Raw genomic sequence first — 25258 nt, 5'->3', positions numbered from 1 at the left:
TTTTTTTTTTTTCCCCCCAGGGGCATAGGTTTTTCCATTCTTTTATACAAAATGTGTGTATAAGACTGTCACAGTTCCCCCAAGCACTTGGCTTCCCCAGAATAGCCTAGGATGACCTGGACCACTCTTTGCATCAGATCTGGACTGAGACCCTGTCAGTCTCACTTAAAGAAACTGAAGATGATATAAAAACAGGGTCCACATTTGTGTTAGAAGGCACTGTATTAAGCTGGGAGTTAGTCCCTTCCTGACAGAATCTGTGTCAGTGCTTCTTAGCAGTAAAAACTGCTCCTGAAAGGGTTTCATGGATTAATTGCTACTACGATCCCTAAGGCTTTGTGGGAGGTAGCACAGAGATGGGTTTGGCCTGGTATGAAATGTAAATGGTAACATTTAATGAACTGTTACTGGATGGAGTTGCAGGGGGTGCAGCAATGTCCTTCATGCTCCTTTTCTAGTGCAGCAGCTTTGCCAGCCCATTCCCACAGCTAGTTTAAAGCCTCCTTGTACTTGTGAAGTGTGGAAAGCGGCTGGGGTGCAGTTGGGATTGGAGACACTGATTCTGTTTGATAAATATCTTCTGTCTTAATTTATGGTGCATTTTTTAGACAACCCAAAAGGACATGCTGAGTGCAGTTCATAAATAGAATAAATGAGATACAAAAAATGAGAATACTTTTTTCCATGCAGAGTTATCTGAAATGGCCTGATAACAGTTGAAAATACAATTGCAACAACATAAGACTGAGTTTTTCTCTTTCAAATAACCATCTCACTGTGCTGTGTATCAGCATCAAAAGTTGCCAACAGCTTAGAATCTGATGTAGATTCTGGTTTCCTTGTGATAGAAAATATGTTTTGTAAAAAGCTACTCAGCTAATTGATCATGGTTTATTTAGAATGGGTATATTTTGCCTAAGTGGTAAAGCACTCTAAAGCATCCAATCTTTGCTAGCAGTCAGCATAAAATTTTGAAAAATTACTGATCTCTTATCAATATGCTTATTAAACAATCAAGTATATTGGATGATTGGCTTTTAAGTTTCAGAATGGCACCCTGGTAATGTCAGATTATCTTTTCACATCATTGCATTAATTTGTGTTGTGACTGCGCACTTTTCATCCATCTATTGCCGAGTCATTATGGAATGTCCAGGCACATAGATAGATGTTATGTGAAGTGGCCAGACATTGTGTATTAACTTGATTGAGATCTCATTTTCATTAAAGCAGAATCTGACATTATTTGCTAGTCAAAAAAACAACTTTGTGGAGGTACAGTGTGAGTTACAGTTGTATAGCATTATATAATGTGTTAAAATGTTCCTTTTTGTCTTTTCAAGGAAAGACAATCAACAGTGAAAAAAGAAAAGAGCTGCACCCAGCAAATGAACAAACTGGGAGAACGGAACAAAATGCAAAGAGCAAATTCTGTCACCGTAGATGGACAAGGCCTTCAGGTGTGATTATTGTTATTTTAATATTAAGCAGATAATTTTAGGTATGAAGAGTGAAATATGTTTAAAGTGAAATATGCATTCACTCTTCTAATATTTCACTTTTATATGACTAAAAGTCAATAGGTAAATTCTTCCATTGGTTCAGGAATCCGGTGATACTCATCTGCTTTTCATGTGACTGTTAGGATTTCCTAAGACAATAAGGGGGAGGGAAGACTAGCTCTAAAACACTTCTGTCATGGGGTGAATAGTTTATTTTGGTATCTGCTTACACATAATGCAATGTTGTGTAAATTTACATTATTAATCTAAGTCTGTCCTGATAATTGTTAACTGTTCTAATTTGGACCTGTTAATTAATGGATGGAGTAAACTTCAAGGATGTTATTTATCCAGGTTTTTCTAAGTAGGGTATTTGGCATATCAACATTAACAGTGGTGAGAATCAATTTTCATTACTAGCAATATCTATAATAAAAATGGAAGTTTTTCTGGTTGAAAGAAAAACTCATGTGTGTGATGAGCTACTGTTATTTAAGGGTGGTAACTTATAGGCACACCTGAACTGCTGACTTGTTTCCCTTGAGATATGAGTAGTTTTGAGTGAAATCAATGTCCATATGCTGGTTTATGTCCTCAGGAGTTAAATTATCATCATGATAACAATGTGATAATCATTTAATATGCATAGTTATGTGTTCTCTCTGTCTTTTGATATGTTGCAGTTGGGCTTCAGTAAAAAGATTCCATTACCATTTATCAATTACTTTATGCCTCATAATTATTTCATCTTGTTGTGTCAGGATAGGGAGGTTTATTGTATTTTTTTGTGTTTTAGATTAGTCAAACGTTTTTGTTATACCAAAGAAGGGAAAAAAATCCAAACAAAACCTGAAAAACCTAAAACCTATCCAGTTACTTGGATGCTCCATTGATGGTATAGTTGATATTAGAGCAGTCATTATCCTTTGCTTTCAAGAATCTCTTCCTGTACTTATCATTTTCAACAGGCTTCATTGCTGTCCAGATCATCTGTGACAAAACATGAAGCAAGAAATGCTGGAGTCTTAATTGAAAGAAAGCTCAAGTTCTGTCTAATCAGTCACAGTGTGATGAATAAGTTTGTGCTAAAGAAAACACACAGTATTTTCTAACTTTGCAATTCCAGTGAGACAAAGTATTCTAGAGGAGCATCTTTGGCATCTCCTTTTGGTTGCAGCACCGTGTATCATTATGAATTTTGTGTTTACTCTGAGCATTAGATTACTTATGCTCATAGTTTATTTTCTGCTACTTTTTGTCTCTATTTCCCACTCATGTGATACTGCCAAGGATATAATGCTTGGTCTACTCAAAACAGCAGCTTTTAGCACCATTGGCTCTTCAACACAAAACTTTAAATTATTGTATGTTCTGCTTTCAGGTCATAAGATTTCCCCTTTTTTAGTGTGTTCCAAAACTTGTGTTCTCTCTTGTCTTTCCAACATGAGTCAAAAGCCTTCATTTCATCCTTGCTTTTCTTTATGACTGCTAGAGATTGAGAAAAAGAGAGTGGGGACAAAGATGATAGCATTATTATTGAATAGATTTGAGGTGTTTTTTGACGTGCTTGGTGTTCTGTAATGACACATTTGTAATGTAGTCCATGACATGGTACCATGGTGATAACATTAGAAATAATTCTGCAGTTATGGCCCTAATTTGCTGATTATATTGTGGTCTTTGTTTTTCACAGATGGATTTAATTGGTTTTGAGTGGCAGGAATCCATCTTAGCATAAAATATTTAATTTTTGATTGGCATTAAAAATGATAACCTCTTGTGAATGTAATCATTGTGAAGCCTGAGTGGACCTTTAGGGCCATCCTACTGAAAGGATGGGATTAATGAGAATTTTAGGGCTTTTTTTCCTCAGAGATTGTATAATTTTCCAGCTCTTCTCACAAATATGTAAGATGCAATAAATGTAACTGGCAATTAATGTTAGTATTTTGCCCAAAGATGGTCTGGAGAAAACATTCTGTATCTGATCAAAGTATACTACTCTAATTCTCCCATATCTGGCAAGCTACTCTGTTTCTAATACTCTGATTCTGCTGGCATGGTCTCATTTTAACAAAATCTTCAGTGAGCAAGGGTTTTATTTCAGAGAACTTAATCAGTATTAATTATTAATTGCATTTGTTTATGATTAAAGATACAATTTAAAAAAGCAAAGATCTTGATACTACTGCTGTTAGACCTCTATTTTCAATATAGGAGAAACTATATATAAGTTCACCACCACTTTTTTATTTTTGGTTTTTCTTTTTACTTTAAGTTACTTGTACTATACCATCATGAAGATTGCCTTTAAGTCATGCTAGATTAGGGCTTGAAAATGTTCACTAATTTAGTCTAAATCTTTAGTTGCATTTCATTATATAAAAATGCCGTATGTTATCTGGAAAAGTAATTTGGAAAAGCTGTAAAAATTTAATTAAAATTTATTTTGGAACCAAGTGGGATACAGACTAGTTATTAGATTTTTTTTTTTTTTGATGAGCCAAACACTTCTACTTGAAATAATCTCATTGAGTCTTGAAAGAAAAGGTTTAAAATAGAAAGTTCCATCACTTAGCTTTTGTTGAGAAAAAGATCAAGCCCAAACCTTCCTTCCATCAGACAGAGGGAGCAGATAACTTAGTGGCAGTGGAGGTCTGCACAACTTAAAGACAATTAATCATAGTTAAGCACATTCATCTTGCTTCTTTCTAGCTAACCAGCATAATGATCAGGATTATTATTTCTAATTAGAGGAAGTAATAGATCATGTATAACCTTAGGATGAGTCTCATTAATTAACCTGCGTCCTAAGGGATTTCAGTAGGTATTCCATCTCTGTCACAATGGGCACCATTGGTTTACACTTAGTTCACCGGAATAAACACCATGGGAATTGGCTAAATAACTCAAATCGATTAAAACAGTAGGTAAAAATTAAATATATGACAAACTTCACTGTATTCTGCAATTTGATGTATGTTTCAACACACAGCACTTTACTGTGCCAGGTGATACTGAGTTGGTTTCATGATCAGCTTAATACCACCGAATTTGTGGACTTTTCCATTATTTTTGTATGTATTGGAACAGATTTGATTCTTTTTTTTTTTGAAATCATGATTAGAGTTGACACACTACTGCCTAACATTTCCTACTAAAAGAAAAGTGCTTTTAGATGCCTTGTAGGATTATATGCCTATATCTCTAGTATGTCTGTAAAACTCCTTAGCTATGATGTTTCTCAGGTTCTGCCTTAAATTACACTTTATGAAATTTTCAAATTTTTTTATTTCAGGAATTATGAATAAGGACTTCAAGCAAGGACTTTCAATGCATCATTTTGAAATGCAGATGGTCCAAGCTTCATCTCTCAAGTTGTTAGTGTATGACTTTGGAGATGTTGACTTTGAACTTTAAATATACTTTCAAACATTTTGGAATATATATGTCTAAAATGATGCTTCTAAAGATGAATAGTCCAGCTTCATTGATTAAGACCTGTATTAGAGATCATCTGATGTAATTTTTTTATGTTCAAGTCTTTGGAGTAAAGGCAATGAACACACACATCTAAGAGTATTTGAAAATACAGACTAACCCTATTACTTAGAAGGATGGTGTTAATTTGTAAAGCTAAATATTAACATGAATGTGTAAAACTTTCCATACACAAAAGAATGTAAAACAAAATAATGCTAGAAGTCATTGTTTCCTTCTTAGAAGTCATTGTTTCCTTGCTTCTCATCAGCATTCTTTTAGTCAGACTTGCCTTTCTTCCTTACAGTTTCTCCTCTACCTTCTTAAGTTTTTCTGCTTTCTCAGCTGTTTAAAGGAATTCCTTAATGTTATGGTTGCCACGTTTTAAAAAGTGTGTGATTTCATAATATATCACATATTGTAGATATTCATTGCCATAATTTAAAAAAAAAATCTGTTAAGTTCAATTTTCCACTATAGCTATAGTTGACCTTCATAGTATATAATATAGTGTCATTTCTCACTCCAAAATACAGATTAACCTTTTTTTCTTTTCCTTTTTTAAAGGAAATTACTGTCAGAGTAATTAATGCATTATTTACACTTAAAATTTTCTTCTCTACTGATGGATGTATGTATATCTATATACACCAACAAATATATATCTATATATAGAGAGATAGGTTATGTGTGTATATACCTCAATATCTCAGTGGCATTATTGGTTAAAATGGCAACACAGCTGTTAAACAGACAGCATTAAAAAAGAAGTCACTTGCAATTTCTGGCAAATTAATGAAGTGAGGATTATTGCAAATTTTGGTATTGCTTCCAGCTGGATTACATAGCATAACATAGAGTTTGCATTAAGCTTTTTGTTTTCTGTCTACTATAGGAAAAAATGAATGCAACACACAGCATTAATGAGTGGCTGTGTTATTCCCTTCTTTTAGATCACTCCAGTTCCAGGCACTCATCCACTTTTAGTTTTTGTCAATCCTAAAAGTGGTGGGAAACAAGGAGAAAGGTAAGGGTTTTTTTCTTTTTCTTTTTTTTTTCTTCTTTCTTTCTTGATTCTGGTCTTTGAAATGTTTTAAAATTAATTTTAGAAGTTTGTCTATGTGGAAAAAATCCAACATTTTATGTTGTTATTCCTCACAGTTGAACATCCTATATCTCTGTACCTATAAATTCTCCAGTTAAAAGGAAGAGTTAGTTCTATAGGATAGTATTGTTTCCAATCAAAAAAAGTAGCTATATTCAGTGCATGAGTTTGTGTGATTTGCATGAAGATGTGAGTTGCCATATCTTGTATTAAAACTTTAAAGTGCTAACAGTGTTCTTTTAATCTGTGTAATGATTATACAGGCAGGTCAGTAGTCTAAATTAGAAGCAGTATTCCATTTTTTAATGTATGATTTGCTTTCTATAGACTTAGTAGTAGAGGCTCTCAAGCTTCTTCATAAGATTTCCTTCAAAGAAACCTTTTGATTTCTGTAAATAGGAAGCATTCTAAAAATCCAGTTGAATTATTAGAGTCCAATCACACAATTTAAAGACATATTAATTTTACATATGTCAGTAATTACATTGATTTAAATTAAAATGTCTGAGTTTATTAGTTTAAGTGTTAATGTATCAGAGGCCTGATAAAGTAGTGAGGAGCATTCTCCTCTTACTCAGGCAGGAATGCTGAATTAGTTGCCTACTAAACAGACTTTTCAGAGCATGTTTCAGGATTCCATGTGCTAACAGTGTGGTCATTTTTGACCATCCCATAAATCCCTAAATTTTTATAGCCTAGTTCACCATGGCAGTGCTGTAACTTCATGTCTTCAAGAAGATTATGGTCTTTTGGTCCAGGATCCAGCTGAAGGTGATAACTGTGGATATTGGTGATATGGGTGATGTGAAGCAAAAAAAAAGGAGGGATGCAGTGTGACTCTAAAGCCTGGAACCCAGCAAGCAAACTCTAATGGGTCAGCTTTCCCTGCCTTCTCCACCCTGTCTCCCTTAGATCACGTCTTCCTGTGCCCCTAAAAGTAAGCTGTCAGAGGGGACAAAATCCTGCAGAGTAGTTGTTAGGGTAATTCTTAAAGCTAAGGAGCATTAACCAAAACTGTGTTTGAAGGCCTTTGAGAGAACTGGCTATTACTTGAGAGCTGATTATGTAATCCCTGGACTGATATGCCTAGATGTCAGCTAGATGTGTCAAAGGCAGTTAATGATGTAAAAGATTAGTTCTAAGCAGTTTCAAAAACATGCCTTTCCAATGTGAACAAACCAGTGTGAGCCATCCTGAGTTTTTGTGTGAGGCAGCTCTGGTCTGCTGTGCAGTCAGGGGTCTGGTGGAAGGTAATTTGCACTAGCACTCAGTTTGACTTTTTACAATACCAATATGAAGTGAGTAGATGAGTGATCCAGTCTGCAATTATGTAGGTGAGAGGCAGGTTAGAGAGCTACACTTACACAGTTAGTTATAGCCTAGAAACAATTTAATGAAATGCTGTTTCACAGCTTTCAGTTCCCAGCTCATAATTGGTCTCAAGTGTTACTATTTGAATGGGCTTAATGCAGCAGGGATGTCATTTAATGTTAGATATTCTCCAGGGTAAACGCATGTTTAAAATCTGATCCCCATCTCAAGCTCCTATTCCCCTTCATGTATTACAGTCTAACACTTCTCAGTTTATGTCAATGAAACTGTTACTGGGGCCAAACAGATCACAGGAATTATGTGAATTTTAAAAATGGATGCCCTATGCACACTTCATTCACTAGCACCATTATCCACAAGTGTCATTACACAATAAAGTGTATAGCATGAGGGCAAGCACCAGCAGCTGAGTATAGTGAATTGTAAGAACCTCTTAGATTGGCTTTGATACCATAGGTACACAAAATGTTAAATTACATACTAATGTGTCAAGGCTGCACTCAATAAATATATCTCTTTCAAGAGAATCGCATCAAAAGGTCAACTGCCTAGTCATATAAACATGTCTCAGGTCATTCACCATTAGGAGATAATATCTCACAATTAGATCTAAAGCCAGATTCGAAAAGGTTGAAGAAAGTCCACATATGGACTATTTGTTGAGAAGAGGTTTGCAGTCCATTTTTGAGGTGTCAGTGTTTCATATCAATGCCAGAAGCAGAAGTATAAAATACTTCTAAGATGCTAAAAGTGCCTATTAGTTTGAATATTCAATCTAAGTGATGAAAACATTCTCAGGAGAAATATTTTTGAATTTTTTTTGTTTTCCTGGGTTTTATCTGTCTGCTTTACAGTCAGTAACCAGAAAGAAATTGCCATATATTCCCTACCCTCCAATTTTGTGGCAGTAAAATTATATTTTGTGGAAAGTAAAATCACAGGACATTTGAAGACATAAATTACTTTGCAAAATACAAGGTTGTGGTTATTGACAGATTTCATCACATTTGGAAGGGACCCACAAGGATCATCGAGTCCAACTTTAAAGTAAATGGCATTCAAGTCAGGATTTTTGATTATTGCAACTTTTTAATCTGGTCAGGTGCTGAGAGGGTGGAACTAGAGGATACCTGTAACAAAAGGAAGGTTTTCCCCAGCAGTGAGGGAAAAAAAAAAAGGGGCAAAGCAAACCCACAACCTTCATTTTGGTAGAACAGAATTTCATTATCTTGATTCATTCAGATTAAGAAAATCTTCTACTAAAAATTATGTCTCAGTCTTTACTTGGGATTCTCTGTATTTGAGAGGTCACAGTGAATGAAGACAAGATTTCTAATTGACTTTCATTGAACATGGAAAGATTATTGCAGATTGTCAAGTCTCCTGCATTCCCACAGTTCCCCATACAAGATTTCATGCCTTACTATATGGTAACCCAGCCCATTTTCTTGTGTTATTCTTGGGGAGAGTTTATGCATACAGCTGAAAAACAGTTGAATAAATGCACACCCCCAATAGTACATGGTCCTTTCCTCTTCGATTTTGTAATTTTTCTCAAATCTCTCAAATGCAAAACTGAGGGTCACTTAAAGGTGAAAGATGTTTGGTTGTTTAGTTTTAGTTTTTAAATGTTCAAACAGAGGGGTGGCGGGAAACAAACAGATATGTAGAGAAAGTGCATTCAGAACACAAAAAAAATTCAGAACACAAAAAACTCTGCAACTATATCTTATCAATACATTTTGAAACTTTCATTATGTTAGAAATTCAGTTTCTCAGAATGTGTAGTGATAAATATATTCTTTCTGAATTGGTTTCTGTTTTAAGGACCAGTCCTATGACTTTCAGATATAATTGCAAAATAAAGAATTATGACAGTAGCCCCATTATATTTTCTTCTCAATTAGGAGGTTAATAATGGCCCATGATGTGACACTCCAGTGTATTTGCTGTTATTTGGAATTGAATTATTTTTTAATAGACAATACATATGTTTATAATAGAATAAAAATAGAAGTCAATTTTTATTAAGGAGAAAGTAGAAAAATAGAATTAAAGTTGATTAATTTAAGGCTTTCCTATACTAGAAATCGATTTTAACTTAGCATGAGAATGAATAGGAGTTTATCAAACCCAGGCAAGTTAATTTCTCAGGCTATATCACACCATAACACATTTTCAGGGGTTGTGCAGGAAATGGGCAGGTACAGTTAATTTCATCTAAAAAAAAAAGTTGAACATCCCTTTCATTCTAGGGCTATCGGTTTGGAATGTCTGCATTTATGATCTGACTAATCAAGGCAACAATTTTCAATAATCTGTGAATAAAATGTATGTATGTAGTACACCATTCACAAAATAGTTTCTTTCAACAGAAAGAATATACAAGCATGTAGTGCTTCTGTAGGCTGTTGTTAAGGGTAATGTTTCTCACATAAGAGTCCTTCTAAATCATGCTGTTGTTTTGCCATACTCATTACTTTGATTTCCACTTCCCCATTTTCCAGTTTATTTGCCTGACCAGAGGGTGAGTTTACACAATTGTTTCCTTGACAAATGTGCTGTTGGATGCACTGGAGATCAGCTTCCGTACACGCACGTTTCCTGCTGACTCCACGGTCAGTGTCTGTGCAATACAGGTTGATGATATTTTTAACCTTTGCTGTTTTCAAATGACTTGGGTTCATAGTAGTTCTTCCCTCCTCCCCTACGACTAATCTGATTTTCTGAGCTTTCATTTAGCATTGAGACAAAATTTTGAAGCAGTTTCAAATGTTCTTTTTCAAGTACAGTATGTCTGGAAGAAAGGATAACTAGCACTTTTTTTTATTATTTTGGAGAGGAGTCCTTGGCTTCTTCCTTGTCTGACATCAGGGTTAAATGAAGCCCATATTAACCACATCTTTAATAGCCCCTGGAGAACTGAAGGTGTATCCCCAGTTGTGGCAGAAGGCATTTTTTTTGGCCATGGCCAGCTTTTTTTCCACAGTGTAGTCAACTTTATTGCCACTTTTGAATTGCCAGATAGTTTTGGCCATTTATTTTCTCTCTTCTCCAGAAGACAGCTTAATCTAACTCAGCTAAAGGTGCACTCAAAAGTATTTTCTTCAGCAGCTGAGCTGATTAAAGATGATGCCAGCTCCTTTGGCCACTCCTGAGATAATTTTCTCCCTCGGTTATTATAGCAAGCATTTTGAGGTTCATATGAGATCATGGGCATGATTGAAATATAAAGAAAAATTACAATGAAGAAACTTTGTGGATTTCTGTTTTAAATTGAACCTTTTTAGTTTCCAGATCACAGAATAACCCCAAAAGTAGTTACTGAAGCACAGCTGTTTGTTGACAAGTGGTAATTTCATAAACTGGCTTCGTTCATGAAATTGCATTTCATCACAAAAATATCTTTTGGGGCATTTCCCACCACACCACCTCATGGCCTTGTCAGCACAAATCTCCAGTCACAAGGAAACCACATCCAGTTCCTTCCCCACATGTGGAAGCAAGGCATTCAGAGCCAAGTCAGTGTCACTCTTTGGTACTGTAGATGTAAAACTGGAAGGCTGAGTTACTGTCCCTTTTCTTTGGCTTCCCTCTGTCACCCTGTTAGGTCTGTGTGAGGGAAACATTTATAAACAGTTTCTAATTTTTTTTTGAGAATGTGTGAATAGAAATGAGCCATCAATTTATGAATTTTAGACTAGAATACATAAATGTGTTTAATAACTTAAAGCTTGATGTGTCATTTGCAGTGAGTCATGGAGTGATTAGCAGGTATTGATGTTCAACCTGTAGCCATGAATGGTATGCACTGAGTCAAGTACAATTCAGCATAATCTCTTCATTATTGCAGTTGGACTTCTGGGTTCTAAGCAGAAAAACCAGACCTCCTTTCAATTAAGAAGGCTTTTCCAGCATTTCACTGTTACCTGAGAACAGCACTATGAGTGTAGGTAATGGCTAGTCCGTTTTGTAGCACCAAATTTTAGAAAAAAAACTCTTAGACCTTTGGGACTTCATAAAAATACTGTTCATTAACTTCTTATGGTCAGCTAGACAAATGAAATTAGCATCACCTTTGATAGATAAAATTCTACACATCTCTGAGAAGCAAATCACACATACTAAATAGAAAACTCCTTTTTACATTTGTGAAATGGGAATATGTATATTGTGTTGTAAATCCATTGTCAAATGTCTAATTTGATCATCATCAGAGCCATTAATGATGTGTGCATACTTGTGGAATGAAACTAGTCATTTCATACCGACTTTTTCTGTCAGGAATAGCAGCAGGAATATATTGTGTGGGTGTGCTTGAATAAAATGCTTGATGAAACTGACATCACTAAATAATTGAGAAGTTAAGAAAATACTCCAATTGGGCAGTTATACAGATAATTATGAATTTGTTTGTATTCAGTATTTTTTACAAACTTACTTTCCAGCTACCCTGATAAATTATGCATTTCTATTGAGAAAAAAAAAAAGAAAAAAATCCCTGAATGTGCACATAGATTGTGTCTAGATAGTTTTATTGTGCTGTATTTGAAAACGTGGACATTTTAACCTAGAATTCAGGTCTTATTATGTTTCTATTTCATTTAAGAGATTATAAAGAAAAGAAGCAATATTTCAATGAAAAATAAATGCTTTCTTAAAAACATTAAAATATTAATTAGCTTAAGGACAGAAACATTAAAATTAAAATAAAGAAACGAGTTTGTAATTTAAACTATTGCCATACATCCTCAGGTGTATATTTATTTATTGTGAGCTCCAACTCTTTTTTGTGCTTTCTTGGTTCTGTGTGAGAAAAGAATCACTACTGCATTCCAGTCAATTTAGGAAATTACATTTCTAATGTTTGTAATGAAGATCTCTGTCACACTTTTAGGGCAAGTAAACTCAAATTTCTAAATTTACACTTTAGAAGAAATAATTGCTCAGGTTAGGACAGCAAATGGGGTCCCATGAGGGACAGGGCAATGCTTGTCATGCTGTATCAAAAAATTGCTTCCTATTATTCAGGTAATTTAAAAATAAGTGTAATTTAGTAAAACAGTGCTTCAAATCTTTTTCATTTTCTTCTCATTCAAATGTAATCCTGAGGAAATGTAGTCGAACACAGGTTTTCTTTATCAGAATGTTTTCCAGTCTATGTGGACATTTTTGGTGGGTGGCAAAGCCAATTAGCTTTTGCAATTAAATAAATGTGTAGCTCTGTGTTTGCAATAAATTTCAGGAAGAAATCTCTCCTTTGCCATGGAGTTACTTTAATACAAATCAATGTGCTTTCCAAAATCCTTTTTTGATTCACCTTTTGTTGTGTAATTATAGCTTTTTATTGTATTTTGTTTCTGTCTACACACAGCATTTGGAATGTAAATAGCTTGTAGTACTTCTGTCTCAACTTTATACACCACAATACACTCTATGTATGAATTATAATTGCTGTGTTCAAGTATTTGATTTTTTGTATAAACGAGATCCTGCAGTTCAAATAATTGTAGTATGCTCTAATTTATTTAATTCTTTCATACGAAAGATTTTTTAAAAATTCCAAACATGTAATATTTTCTCCTTGTCTCTTTTACCTCTTCAGAATTTATAGAAAATTTCAGTACCTTTTAAATCCTCGTCAAGTTTATAGTCTTTCTGGAAATGGACCTATGCCAGGGTAAGTCTACAGTTAATATTATTACCAGGAACTCATTTAATAAAATACTGTATAATCAAATGAACAGACTGAAGTACATATAGCATGTTCGGAATGTATCAACACTGCAGTTCTCTGAATGGCTGCAGAAATGTATAAGTATTATTTGTTTACCTCTACAAGTAAAGCTATGTCTCAGATGTGTTGCTGAAAACCATGTGCTATTCTATAAGACCTGTGGGATAAACTTAATTCTGATTCCATCTTTAACTGCCATTTCAGCCGCTTGAGTTCTGGGGGTTACTTGTGTTGCAGATGTCAGCAGCCTCGAAGACTGACCAGCAAGACATCCATTTCTTTTACTTACATAAACACACATGTGCACATGCATGGGTGTCTGGAATGTATTGGTGACTGCCTGCTTCTTATCAGTTACATGATCTTGGAAATATAGTGGCTGGAAAACGACTGGATTGTGCTGGCAGTGACCTGTAATGTGGACCAAAGTGCTCTGTGAACCAGCTGGCACTGCAGTCCCTTGCTTAGTGTGCTTCCTCCGTGATTCTCCTTATTTGCATTCCTGTGAGGAGGGGAGAATTACAGTGTATCAAACACCAACCTTTGCCACCTGATATTGTCTCCTTTTTAAGCAGTGGGTGCTTTGGTAGAAGAAAATTAGATAGAGCAGCACTAAATATCTACTCTGTGTGTTATTTTGTATGTAATGGGTGCAATTTACTTTTGTCACTGATACATGAAATTTTACATCAGTGAAAAAAGAGTTTCAGAAGGAGGCATATGTTCACTGACATTGTTTACACTGTTGTTTGAATACTTTTCTTTTAAATCCTTGGATTTTTTATTTGTTTAGACCTTTACACATATGTAACATTGATGAAAGTGAAAAGCAACATTGATGAAAGTGGAAAGCATATTGGGCTCAATGCTTTCAGAAGTTAAGATATCGTGCACTGCAGTATAGCTAATGTTAACCTGCTGAATGGTACAAAACCAGCCCAAAAAATGGAGATAATGACATGCATGATTTCTTTCATGCATGTGTCTTATATCTGAATGCTAGTGCTGTTTTTAGTACTCGAATGAAATTTGTTTTTATAGTATTTTTAAAGTACTCTTAGTTCAAAGAATAAGTAGACTGGAAGAATTAACTGAGACAAAAGTAGTAACTAATATTGTTTTACATACTGTGTAATAGAAAGGCTGTGCTAGAAATTGGGAGGATGAATTTAAAAAAAACCAAAAAATGAAATATTTTTGTTCATAGTCATCTTCTTTCTTCGAAATTAAAAAATAATTCTGGCTGCATTTCTGTGCATTAGTGACTTAGTTTTCATCATGCTGTGAAGGAAAATGCATTTTAAGGCAGAGGCACAAGAGGGCAGTGTTAAGTTCAAGCTGAAACCAAGCACTGAAGCAATTCAAACATTTGTCTTTTGAACCAGGACAGTGTTTTTCAGAAAATGTTTTCAATTCCACTTTCTATTAGAAATCGAAGTAGTTTTAGCTCAGAATCACTTTGAAGAAAATTCTAATTAATTTTCAAACAGGCGCTGCTTGTTTTGGTATATCTTAAATTCCTTTCACTGAAATGAATAATCCTAAATTTCCAGTTTGTCTCCTGCCATCACTTCTTGCCCCTGGCAATACTTTGTAGGCTGCATATAATTTGGCCCTTAAGTGAGAAGTTGAATAAACTCTGGTGTTTCACTTAGTACTTGTTTTCTGTGAGGCCTGAGTTGCCTAATAAAACCTGCCCATTCATCCATCTGTCCACTCATTCATCCATCTCTATAATGCCAGTTATACTGGATTGTCAATCCAAATTCTGCGTTTATTTCATTTTCTCATAATACATGTGAAATTTAGGTCAAAATGGAACAGATTTGGGTACTGTACAGTGCAGAGAAAAGCAGAAATGTATTTGTTCATCCCTGGAAGTTATTTAGTAGAAAGGGATAAGCATAATATATATTTATTTTAAAGCATTTATGGTTACTGTGGTACATTTTAGTTGAGACTATTTTGAGATGTGGTTTTTTTCCCTTTCATTACTATTTTCAGCCATGTTGACTTAACCTAGAGAATATCTGCAGTATTAGTTAAGAATTTGCTTTTTAATTTTTTTTTTGTTAGAGCCAACCTGTTTGCTTTAACCCATAAATTAATCTTTTTAATTTCTGATGGTATTTTTCTCATGGGTTGCCATCATCAAGCAAGAAGATAACATTCACAAGTTTTGTAACTTGTGTTCCAAACATCTGTGGCTGACATGAATTTTTATTTCCAGTTAATTTTTAGAGGGAGTACATAAATTTCTAAAAAATCTATGTATTCCCTTTTCAATGGGCAGAGAGAGGGAAAAAAGAACTAGGAGACTAAGAAAATTGCAAATCTTAAGGGTGCTGAAATTGGTTTGGGTTTTTTTTAATGGTCAGCAACTCAATTGCTATGTCTATTCCTCTACCTCTTGAGTGGGATAACCATGTTCTTGCAGAGATATGTTTTGGAAAAAAGAACTTCAAAATAACAACAAAAACACCCCCAAACCAAAACACAACCCCCTAAAACCTCAAAAAAGCCCCACCTTTCTTAATACCATTTATTCTATATGTTTCTATATAGAATGCTGACATACAGCAGGACAACAGAAAAATATTTTGAGCAAATGACAACAAATTTTAGTATCACAACCTCAATGTACAATTACTGAAGTACATGTGTTGCCTACTTTCATAATAGATGGGGTGGAACAGCAGCAATGACATTTCTTGCAGCTTCTTTTCCTGTCTCTGAGCTAGGGTTTTTGGAGCAGTTTATGTCAAAACACATGATGTACATAGTCTGTATGAAAATATGTACATGATGCAAATAAACCTCATGGCAGCGACTCTTGCACTGATTCCTTTCCAGCAATGGAGACCTGCTGCGAGGCCTGAAAATCAAGAAGCTCTAAGCCAAAGGGCAGCAGCACACTATAAACATGGGTATAGTAATTAATGGTTTAGACATTCTTTAATTGGCAGTAGAGAGATATGGGTGAGCTGGAAAAGCCTTGTAAGCTCTGCAGCTGAACACAGGCATAAAAGGTACTCCACAGTTACAGACTGCCACAGTTAACGCAGTGACGAGAAAATTGCTGGGCTGATGCATTGTGTAATTTGTGCCTGGCACCTGTGTTTTTTGCCATGAAAGGAGTTTCCCTGTTTGGTTGTTACATCTCTATAGGAGTCTTCTACTTCTGACAACAACTGTTATTGTGGATTTAATGATCTTGAAGAATCTGAAATTCAGTTATTGTTCACCTCACAGAGAGGTAAATAATAGCAGGATGAATAGCAGTCGAGCCACAGAGCTGCAGGACTCTGTAGAGAGGTCAGCGTTTCACAAAGTCTTTGTCCCTCTGAAAAGGCCTCTGTTCCCTAAAGTTCTATTATTTAAAATGTCTAATTTATAGTATTTTTATACTCTATTATAGAAATTATATCCACAAAAGTTGTATTTCTTTGTAGCTTCTATAAGCATTTAATTTGGAGAGCATCTATTTTTTGAATTCTAGCTGCAAGTTTGCTTCAACTGGCCTTTCTAAATCTTAAATTCTGCCCACTTAAAAGATGCCCAAGACACCAAAGCAGAATCTCTGCAACTTACACTCTAATTCAATTGGGAATATACAGCATCTGGGTTTTTTAACCTTCACAAAGCAGTAGGTCTGTTTTGAAAATTACACTATTTTCCTTAAATATTTGAATTGATTTCTTGAGCATTTCTTTGCTGTTGGACCTTGGAATATCCATAGTATTCTAGGAAGGTGTATACACCAAGAATATTTTTAGAAGATAATAACTGCATAGTTATTTTCTTTCAAACAAAATATTGGATCTGGTCCATATTTTCTTGGAAGAATTACATTTTTGCCAAAGACTGGCAAAGCCAGCAATGGTGGGTTGGTTGTAATCTGATGATAAAATTATTTTTGTACACCACAAACCAGTGGTACTTAGAATTCACATATGATACGTAAATCCTGAATTTAGGGATATATTTTAAGCAGCTGTTGAACAATATTTTTACTTCTATGACATCTGTGGTGTTGGCACCTGAGACCTATGCTGAGATCCACTAGTGGATTATTTTTTTGGGCTGTAGGCAGTCTTAAATTTTGCTTCCACTGTGAGTGAAGATTGGTGAATGATTTCATGCATTGCTGTTATGCTGCCTTGTGTGGCTGAGTAGCTGAAGTTCTGCATAGTGCACAGCTTCCGGGTATAAGAGCAGTAGTCATGTACAGGTAACTTAACTGGAAAATACTGCAATTTGTCTTTTCATTACTGTGAGTAAAACTTCAGTTTTACTCTAATAAACTAAATTAATTAGATTAAAATAAATACCTTATATTTTTCTCTGAACAGTTCTATAAGAATGTGGATGTGTTTGCCACCTGTACATAAATCAATTAACTGCATGATTCAAAATCAAATAGTGATTTTCTCTAGCATTGGTATTTTATTCATTAATAGATCCCCTGCACTCCTATGGACTTGATGAGGTGATTATGAAAAACTGAATTAGAGTAATATACGTAGCTGAAACAGTTGCCCACTTTCAGGTGGAAATTACTGATTTATTAGCAGAAACTTAGTAACTGCCTTTGAATCCTTGTTTCTGGCAAAGTAAAATAAAATTAGACTGGTGGTGATCACTCTCAGTGTTTCAAATTTTTCCAAGAAATTTTCTATTCTTTTTTTTTTAACTTAGGCTGACATTGCACAAAATCTTTACAATTACTTCAAATTTTTTTAGTTTCACTTTAAACCACTTTTACTAAGTTCTTCTCCAGCAGTTTTTTTAAAACTCTTTTCAAACCACGTCAAAATGATAGATAAAAATTAACAGGTGATATTAAAACACTAATTGAGTACAATTTTCTTGGTAAGCAGTACTGACTTTCTCTCTAAGATCTCTAAAGAAATCTGTCAAATTATTGCTGTACAATTGTAACACTTAATGAGTCTGAATGAAATCTTATAAAATAGAAAACTGTGTTCCCTTCCCAACTCCTAATGTAGGCTGCACATTCTAATTCAATGAATAAGATTTATTTACATATATAATTATATAACTATATTTAATTTTATAAATCAATTTGATTTTATAAATATTTATATCTACTATAGTATATTTATATACACTGCATTTATACATGCAAATATACACTGTAACATGCATTATTTTTATGTATTTTGTGTGATAGATTTTTATATAATTTGTGTATAATTTTTATATTTAAGATTAGAAAAAGAAAAGGATATGTGAATTTAGTGCTACACTTTGCTTGGAAAATTCACTGTCTGTGAATATAAAAAGCCCCAAGGCAAATACAAATGCAGCTTATTGAAAATGTTTTTGACAATATGGTTTCACCAGATTTTTCAGTCCCCCACTTTTTTAAAAGTTGCACTTTTTTTGATGAAGATTAGCTATACAGTCAAAACGAAAAGATGTTTGATATCCATATGGTGAAGAAGAGGTTTAAGTTTATATTTTCCCAGTCTGGAGCAATGCTAAAATCAACGCTGTGCTTTTGGTGCTGTTTTGGTTGGTTGGTTCTTTCCTGACTTTCTTTTCTGTGAGGAAATGCTTAAATACTTAGCAGTGAGTACCCTGCCATCACCTCTGGGCTATAATTTGATTTTAAATTAAGCTGGAGTACTCTCAGTGTAGGCAGCAATGTAATTACACCTGGTGATTCTCTGCCAACCCATTGGCTTGCAGTGGGAATGCTGGTGGCAGGAGGTGTTTGTCTCTTTTGTGCCAGGCCATGAGCAGGGATGGACGTGCACACCCGTGGGCCAGGGCACATCTCAGTGCCTGGGAGGGGACTCCCAGCAGAGGGTCTTTCAGCACATACTCTTACTAGATGTGTTCCCCACGTGAACCCAGTCAGATTTGCACATGACGTTTTGGGTCACAGGAGATCCTACAGCACTTCTCCTGCAGATGTGTGAAGTAGAACATGAAAGGGGTGAGAAGGGCAAGGCAGCCTTTAATAGAGGGCAAGTAGGCATCCTTCAGGCATTATATTTGCACTTGAAATTGCTTAAGAGCTCTTCTGAGCAAAGAAAATTACAGGGGATGGGACATGTGAAGAACTTAATTCTATGCAACTTGGCTAAAATTGAAATTCTGGTCAAAAACTAATAAAACAAGAAGTTGTCCTTTCTATTATTCTACATATTACATAACTTTATTGTGTACTGTGTTTTTCATTTCCTTCTCCCATTCTTGCTTTTTTACTCTGTAATTTTTCATGTGTTCTTGATTTTATCAAGAGGTCCAAAAGAATTGTAAAACTTCCTAAGGACAGAAACTAATTCTCCCTGCAGCATTACAATTTCGTATGGGAAACAGTTGGAATTAAACACCTGCAAGCTATTGTCTATATTTATTTGTATTCAGGAATTTGTTTAAAATATATTAGTTGTGCATTTTTTAAGAGATTGTAAACTGTATATCAGTTCTGGTGACTAGAATATAGAATATCCATTAATATATCTATAACAGTAATGAATATAATATATGTGAATGAACATACACATGCATATATAGTAATATGACAAAATTACTGGAACTTTTTTGTCTAGTGACAGTTTATGTGTAAGGACTGATTTCAGCATGTGTCAAAAGCTGTCATGAAGTGATGCTTTCAATATAAAATACTGAACCTTAGTGTTGTTTTAAATATCCTGTCTTTCCAACATTATGCAACGTTGTTATTGAAGGAGATGGGTGAGGAGGTGGTGGTACTCACTTGATGGATATGGAAGCAGAAATAGCCAGGCAAATATTGCCAAAGATATTTCACTTTTAAAATATAGTTTTCAGGATGATGGAATGAAGATCTTCAATCTGATGCCTTCTCATTTTGTATTAAACCATGAGGCGAAGTTGTTTTCACCAACCACTGAATGTTCAGCTTAATATGTACCAGTGTTCTACCACAAGTATGAAGTTTTCATATAGCTTTATGGAAAGAACTTCACAAATAAATGTTATGGCCAATACATTTAGGCAACTTAGACTTTTCTGTTTTGAGAGACTACCTAGTACATTTACAACTAAGTGAACAGAGAATGCTTTTTGACAATAGTTTCAAACAAGATTGGAAGTCAGACAAAGATTGGCCCAACCATCTGGTCCAAACTTTTTCTAGTGTTAGTGTACCATATTAACTCTTGAATCAGTAATTTTGTTTGAAATTTTTCAGATAATACTGAGAATAATTAATAATAATGTTGGATTTTATCTGTCTAAAAATGAATACATAAGCAAAAGTTACTTTTATTTTAAGTGATCATTGGCTATTTTCTATTAAACAAAATGTCTTAAGCCATAACATGTTTACATAATGCACAATTTTATTGATCATAATTAGGTATCTTCATTTACTCTTTTTAGGTTAAATTTTTTCCGAGATGTTGCTGAGTTCAGAGTACTAGCATGTGGTGGAGATGGAACAGTGGGCTGGATTTTGGATTGCATAGGTAATCTACAGCCTTCACACACTTTTGCTTGCCTCATGGACTTCATTTAATGGTCTTCCTTATGTACCAATGCATGGATTCAGCTATTTCAAACAACAGCTTGTTCATTTAAATTTTTTAAATGTGTTAGTTTGGGACATGATTATTTTTAAGTGTACTCAAATAATGAAAGTTATTTAAAATCTCTAGACAAGTTCAGCATTTCTGGTTTTCCTGAAAGCAAGAAAACTGAATTAATCTATTTCAATTTCAGCTTAAAGACTATTCCCCAGCTGAATCAAACCTAATTTGCTAATTTCAAGAAATTTTAATTTAGGTCACTTGCTTTTTTTGGTTACCAAATTTTTGTTTTTACTATGTTATCCCAAAATGAAGATAATGTATTGAGAGGTAATTCAGTTTTGGAGTTCTTTCAGTCAGTTGTCTGCAAAGTCCTCTTTAAAAATCATAAGGAAGGCCCACAAGTCTAGTTATTACAGACTTAATATACTTAATCTTCTCAAAGATTATTAAGGAGGATGTCTTCCACATCACATGATCATTTAGTTGGTGTTAGGCTGCAGAGGAAAATAGTGTGCATGTGTTACAGTGAAAATTAGGAAGTGGATCAAGACAGGTCAAAAGACTTAACTTTTAACTGAAGTGTTTAAAAGTATATGCTTTGTGGGGGACCAGAAAAGTTCGCTGAACAGTAAACTTGATGTCATGAAGGAATGAAAGCAAAGGAATATTTCTAATCTTGGTTGGAAAAAAGTCTTTTCCAAATGCAAGCTACTGCAAGTAGCTCTCAAGTAGCTTTCAGAGTCATAAATTAATGTACAGAAACATCAAGTGCATTGCCTAAACTTGGAAGCAACAAAGTTTTGCAGCTGTTTATTGTGTCATCAGCTTTTTCATGAGGTCTAAAATGTCATGCACTTATTTTCTCTTTCAGTAATATACTATGTTCTGCACCATTTTTTGTGGTATAGAACTAAGAAATTACTTCGAGAATCCAGGAACCATCTTTTTTCATAGGTGCAGAAAATATATATTCAGTGCTGCTTTTTAGGGGGCAAAAACACTTTAGCATATAAAGTGTAAGGGTACACCTGTTTCTAAACACTTTCTAATTTGGTCTTCCCTGATGTCCTGATATACAAAGAGCTTTAGCTGAGAGCACAGCAAGAAAAAAAGAAAGTTAAAAAAAATGAAAAGAAAGAACAAATAAATTAAAGGAAAAAATAATTCTCATCAATTTGAAACTTTAAAAAATTTTCTTTAATCACTCTATTAAATATTACATTCTATGAAAGATTTCCATTAAACTGGTTATGTGAATATTAAATCTTTCTAAAATGTTGATAAATATTGATTTCCTTGCTACATCCATTGTATAGATAAACTCCTGCTGATTATTGCTGATAATTGTGCAAAATTCTATAAACAAAATAACTGATTAATTAAATATAACTTTTTAACTAGACATGCTATTCATTCACATTAAATGGGAAATTTGACAAATTATATATTTGAAATATATGTTCCAGCTTTCAGAGAGGCTGTGTTTCTTGACAAGGGTTTTCTCATCCAATTTTGAAAAGATCCTTGGGCTTACAATGCTACAAAGATACCATTAAAGACTGAAAAGATGCTATAAATTCATTCATTTCAAAGCATTGTTTAATAAATAGCAAATTGCTACTTGAAGACTTGATCATACAGGTCAGTGCTCTCTTTGGAGGTTAAATTCCTGGTGGGCAAACCTATCTAAGGTCTTGCGTTAGTTCCAGTGACTTCTTGGTGGTGGTGCTCAGGTGTAGACACAAATCCAGGTGAATACACAGTTTCACACAAATTTGGTCACCCAGGTGACAAAGTAGAAGGTTCACCTCATTCACGCCCTTAACTATCACTCTTCTGTATTCACAGCTGGGAATGGCAGAGCTGAGAACTAGAGCAAGAACACCATATTCACTCTTGGAAAGATCTTGAGTATCATTTTTCATGAATGTTTGTCATATCTATGCTTTACAAAGTCCTAATGATAACAAAGGAGTCAATTAAGATTACAAAATCCTTATGATAATAAATGAGTAAATTAGGATTAAGGGTTGAATATCCAGTGGAGAAGGGACTACAAAATGGACTGACTTGGTGAAATGCCCATTGCGGAGCAGGCAGCATGATTTCATACACAAAGCAAGTCTTTCACTGAAACAAAACCTAACACAGTTATATAATACCATGCAATTAGATCGTTTTTGTTCCTTAGTTGTGTTTTTTCCTTCTTCATTCACAGAGAAAGCGAACTTGATTAAGCATCCTCCTGTTGCTATCCTGCCTCTTGGGACTGGCAATGATTTAGCAAGGTGTCTGAGATGGGGAGGAGGTAATCAAAATGCAATCTTTATTGAATTAAAATTTTAAAAAAATTTTATATCAACATTTACATTTGCAATTGTTTTCATAAAGAGCCATTATCACTTTCACTATTTTTGGAATGATCTGTTTATAATTGTTGTATACATATGTAAGATATTAAAGGTTGCAGTCACACTTCATACCTTGTTTGTAGCTTCTACTGACACCAAAAATGTTCCAAGGTGTAATAAGAATCGTGTATAGCTGTTTGGTTGGCTTTTTACCATACATATTCCAGTTATTGCTTTGATCAATACCTTGTATAGGGAGCAGTCTTAAATGGCTTTTAATTGGGACTGTTCTGAAAGGGTTACTGAAAATATCTAATAATGGATTAGGAGTAGTTTAATCTTTTTTAATCTTTAAAAATATTAAATGAAAAGCATGTCTTAGCCTTGGACTAGTTCCTTTGATCCACTCCCTTTCTGTCTTCCTACAGAGGATTCCAGACAATGTGCTGTGGTACTATTTACCAGAAAATGAGAAGGCAAAGAATGCTGAAAGAAGAATATTTAGAAAATCTAACCTTTAACATTCTTTGCATCCTTTCCTGGGTGTATGGAGACTTACTCTCAGCTCCTCCAAAAAACTCCATTCAATCCATATTACAGGATAACTTGAAAGATACACAAGGAAGAAAATCTTAGAAAATATTCAGTCTGTGGTGAAAACACCTCACTTTATGGGCTCATAGCCAGGTCTATTTCAGGTCTTGGTTGTTTCAGTTGAGATGTTTTGCATTTGAAACTTGATTCTTTTATTTGGAGCTTCTCAGCCTTTGCAGATATCTTACTTCTTCTGTCTCATCAGTTTCCTTTCCAAATGTCTGCCTTGTTGCCAGATAGTCTTTAGCAAATTCTCAGTAGTTTCCATGCTGTAGCACTTTGTTAACCATAATGTTCTGTCAAATCATTTGAAAACCTCCTTTATTTTATCTGTCACAACTGTTGATTGTTTACATTCTCATAATCTTAGGGGAAAAAACGAAAACAAATGAGACAAAACCTATTCAAATCAGCCTTGCTTAACTTCCTGAATTGTTCATAGATCCATAGAATAACTGGAAGAGGTCATAGGAAGTCACTAGTGCAGTCTGCTGTTCTAAGAAGGGTCAACCATGAGAACATTTAAATACATTAGCTGGGACATGTCCCTACCTTCACTTTTATTTTTGTTCTGTAACTTAAGTGATTCTATTTGGACTAAAGTAGAGAAAACAATAGGGAAATATTCTGTATTTCATCATTCTTCACCAAGTTGTTTTGTGGTGAACAATACCATAGTACAGATTTTCTGGAATTTCCATAGATGGGAGAGGAGACAGGGATTCCAGAAACTAAATTGCTGGTGAGTGATCTCAAGGATGCAGAGAAATGGAATTGTGCATGCTGCTGTCATGTGGTGGTTGGCAGTAACTAGCAAAAGTGTACTAGGCAACCATGAACAAATACATCAGCAATGGGTTTTGAGCAAGAAGGCTTTGAGTGGCTTGCCCTGCTAAAGCTGTTAATAACACCAGCAGTACATGCTGCTTGAATAGGAAATCTTGTTTTTTCTGCTTTGAAGAAGTACTGAATCCCCAGATCTTAGCTATTTATTACTAAGTTGTTTGTTTTGAATAATATTCAGACTTGATAATGTCATATAGTAAAACCCCCACAGTTTTTCTTCATGCACACGTGTGTGTTGTGTTTACTCATGAGGGCATAAACAAGTTTTCTACTCAGTTTAGTGAATTACATGTGAGCGCTTATTTGCAACAAAGAGTAAGTTCTCTCTACAAAGCAGGATGAGGCTCATGAAGAAGTTGTTGAGATAATCAAAAATGTTACTTTTGCTTATAAAGTTATCAGATATGGATTTGAAATTCTGGATTTGTTATGCCAAACCAGATTGAAACAATCAATGAAAATTAGAAGGTTGGCTTTTAACCTTTCAGTGTCTGGTCAGGCAAAACAGCAATATGTCTCTTTTCCAGAAATTTTGAAATCAAAGGAATTTGAATATTAATTTCTCATCAAGAACATTTTGCAAAGTACAACCTTTGCTTTATGGAAAGTTCAAGAGATTCGCAAAGTTTGAAGATTTAATTGTCTTCTTCATTACAAATCTGATGTCCACTGAAATATGTTGAATTACTCTAAATTTACATGCTTAATTAGCTTTGTATTTGTGCTTCTTTTAATGACAAGTGCTGGAAAATTGTCAACATTTC

At 34.5% G+C, this 25258-nt stretch overlaps 1 protein-coding gene across 9 annotated transcripts in view; it reads left to right on the top strand.

Moving 5' to 3' along the window:
• Positions 1–25258, top strand: part of DGKB (diacylglycerol kinase beta) — a 389837-nt gene that overhangs the window by 175541 nt on the left and 189038 nt on the right. For all 9 annotated transcript variants that reach the window (XM_074536770.1, XM_026798569.2, XM_005480832.4 and 6 more), the window contains 5 exons: positions 1344–1460; positions 5936–6009; positions 13025–13099; positions 20555–20640; positions 22922–23011. In XM_074536770.1, the coding sequence (XP_074392871.1) occupies positions 1344–1460; positions 5936–6009; positions 13025–13099; positions 20555–20640; positions 22922–23011 (442 nt within the window). The remainder of the gene's footprint in view (positions 1–1343; positions 1461–5935; positions 6010–13024; positions 13100–20554; positions 20641–22921; positions 23012–25258) is intronic.

This window comes from Zonotrichia albicollis, chromosome 1 (genome assembly GCF_047830755.1).
Source record: "Zonotrichia albicollis isolate bZonAlb1 chromosome 1, bZonAlb1.hap1, whole genome shotgun sequence".
Lineage (NCBI taxonomy): Eukaryota > Metazoa > Chordata > Aves > Passeriformes > Passerellidae > Zonotrichia > Zonotrichia albicollis.
The sequence above is the reverse complement of the archived record's forward strand: the minus strand, read 5'-3'. Positions and strand labels throughout refer to the sequence as shown.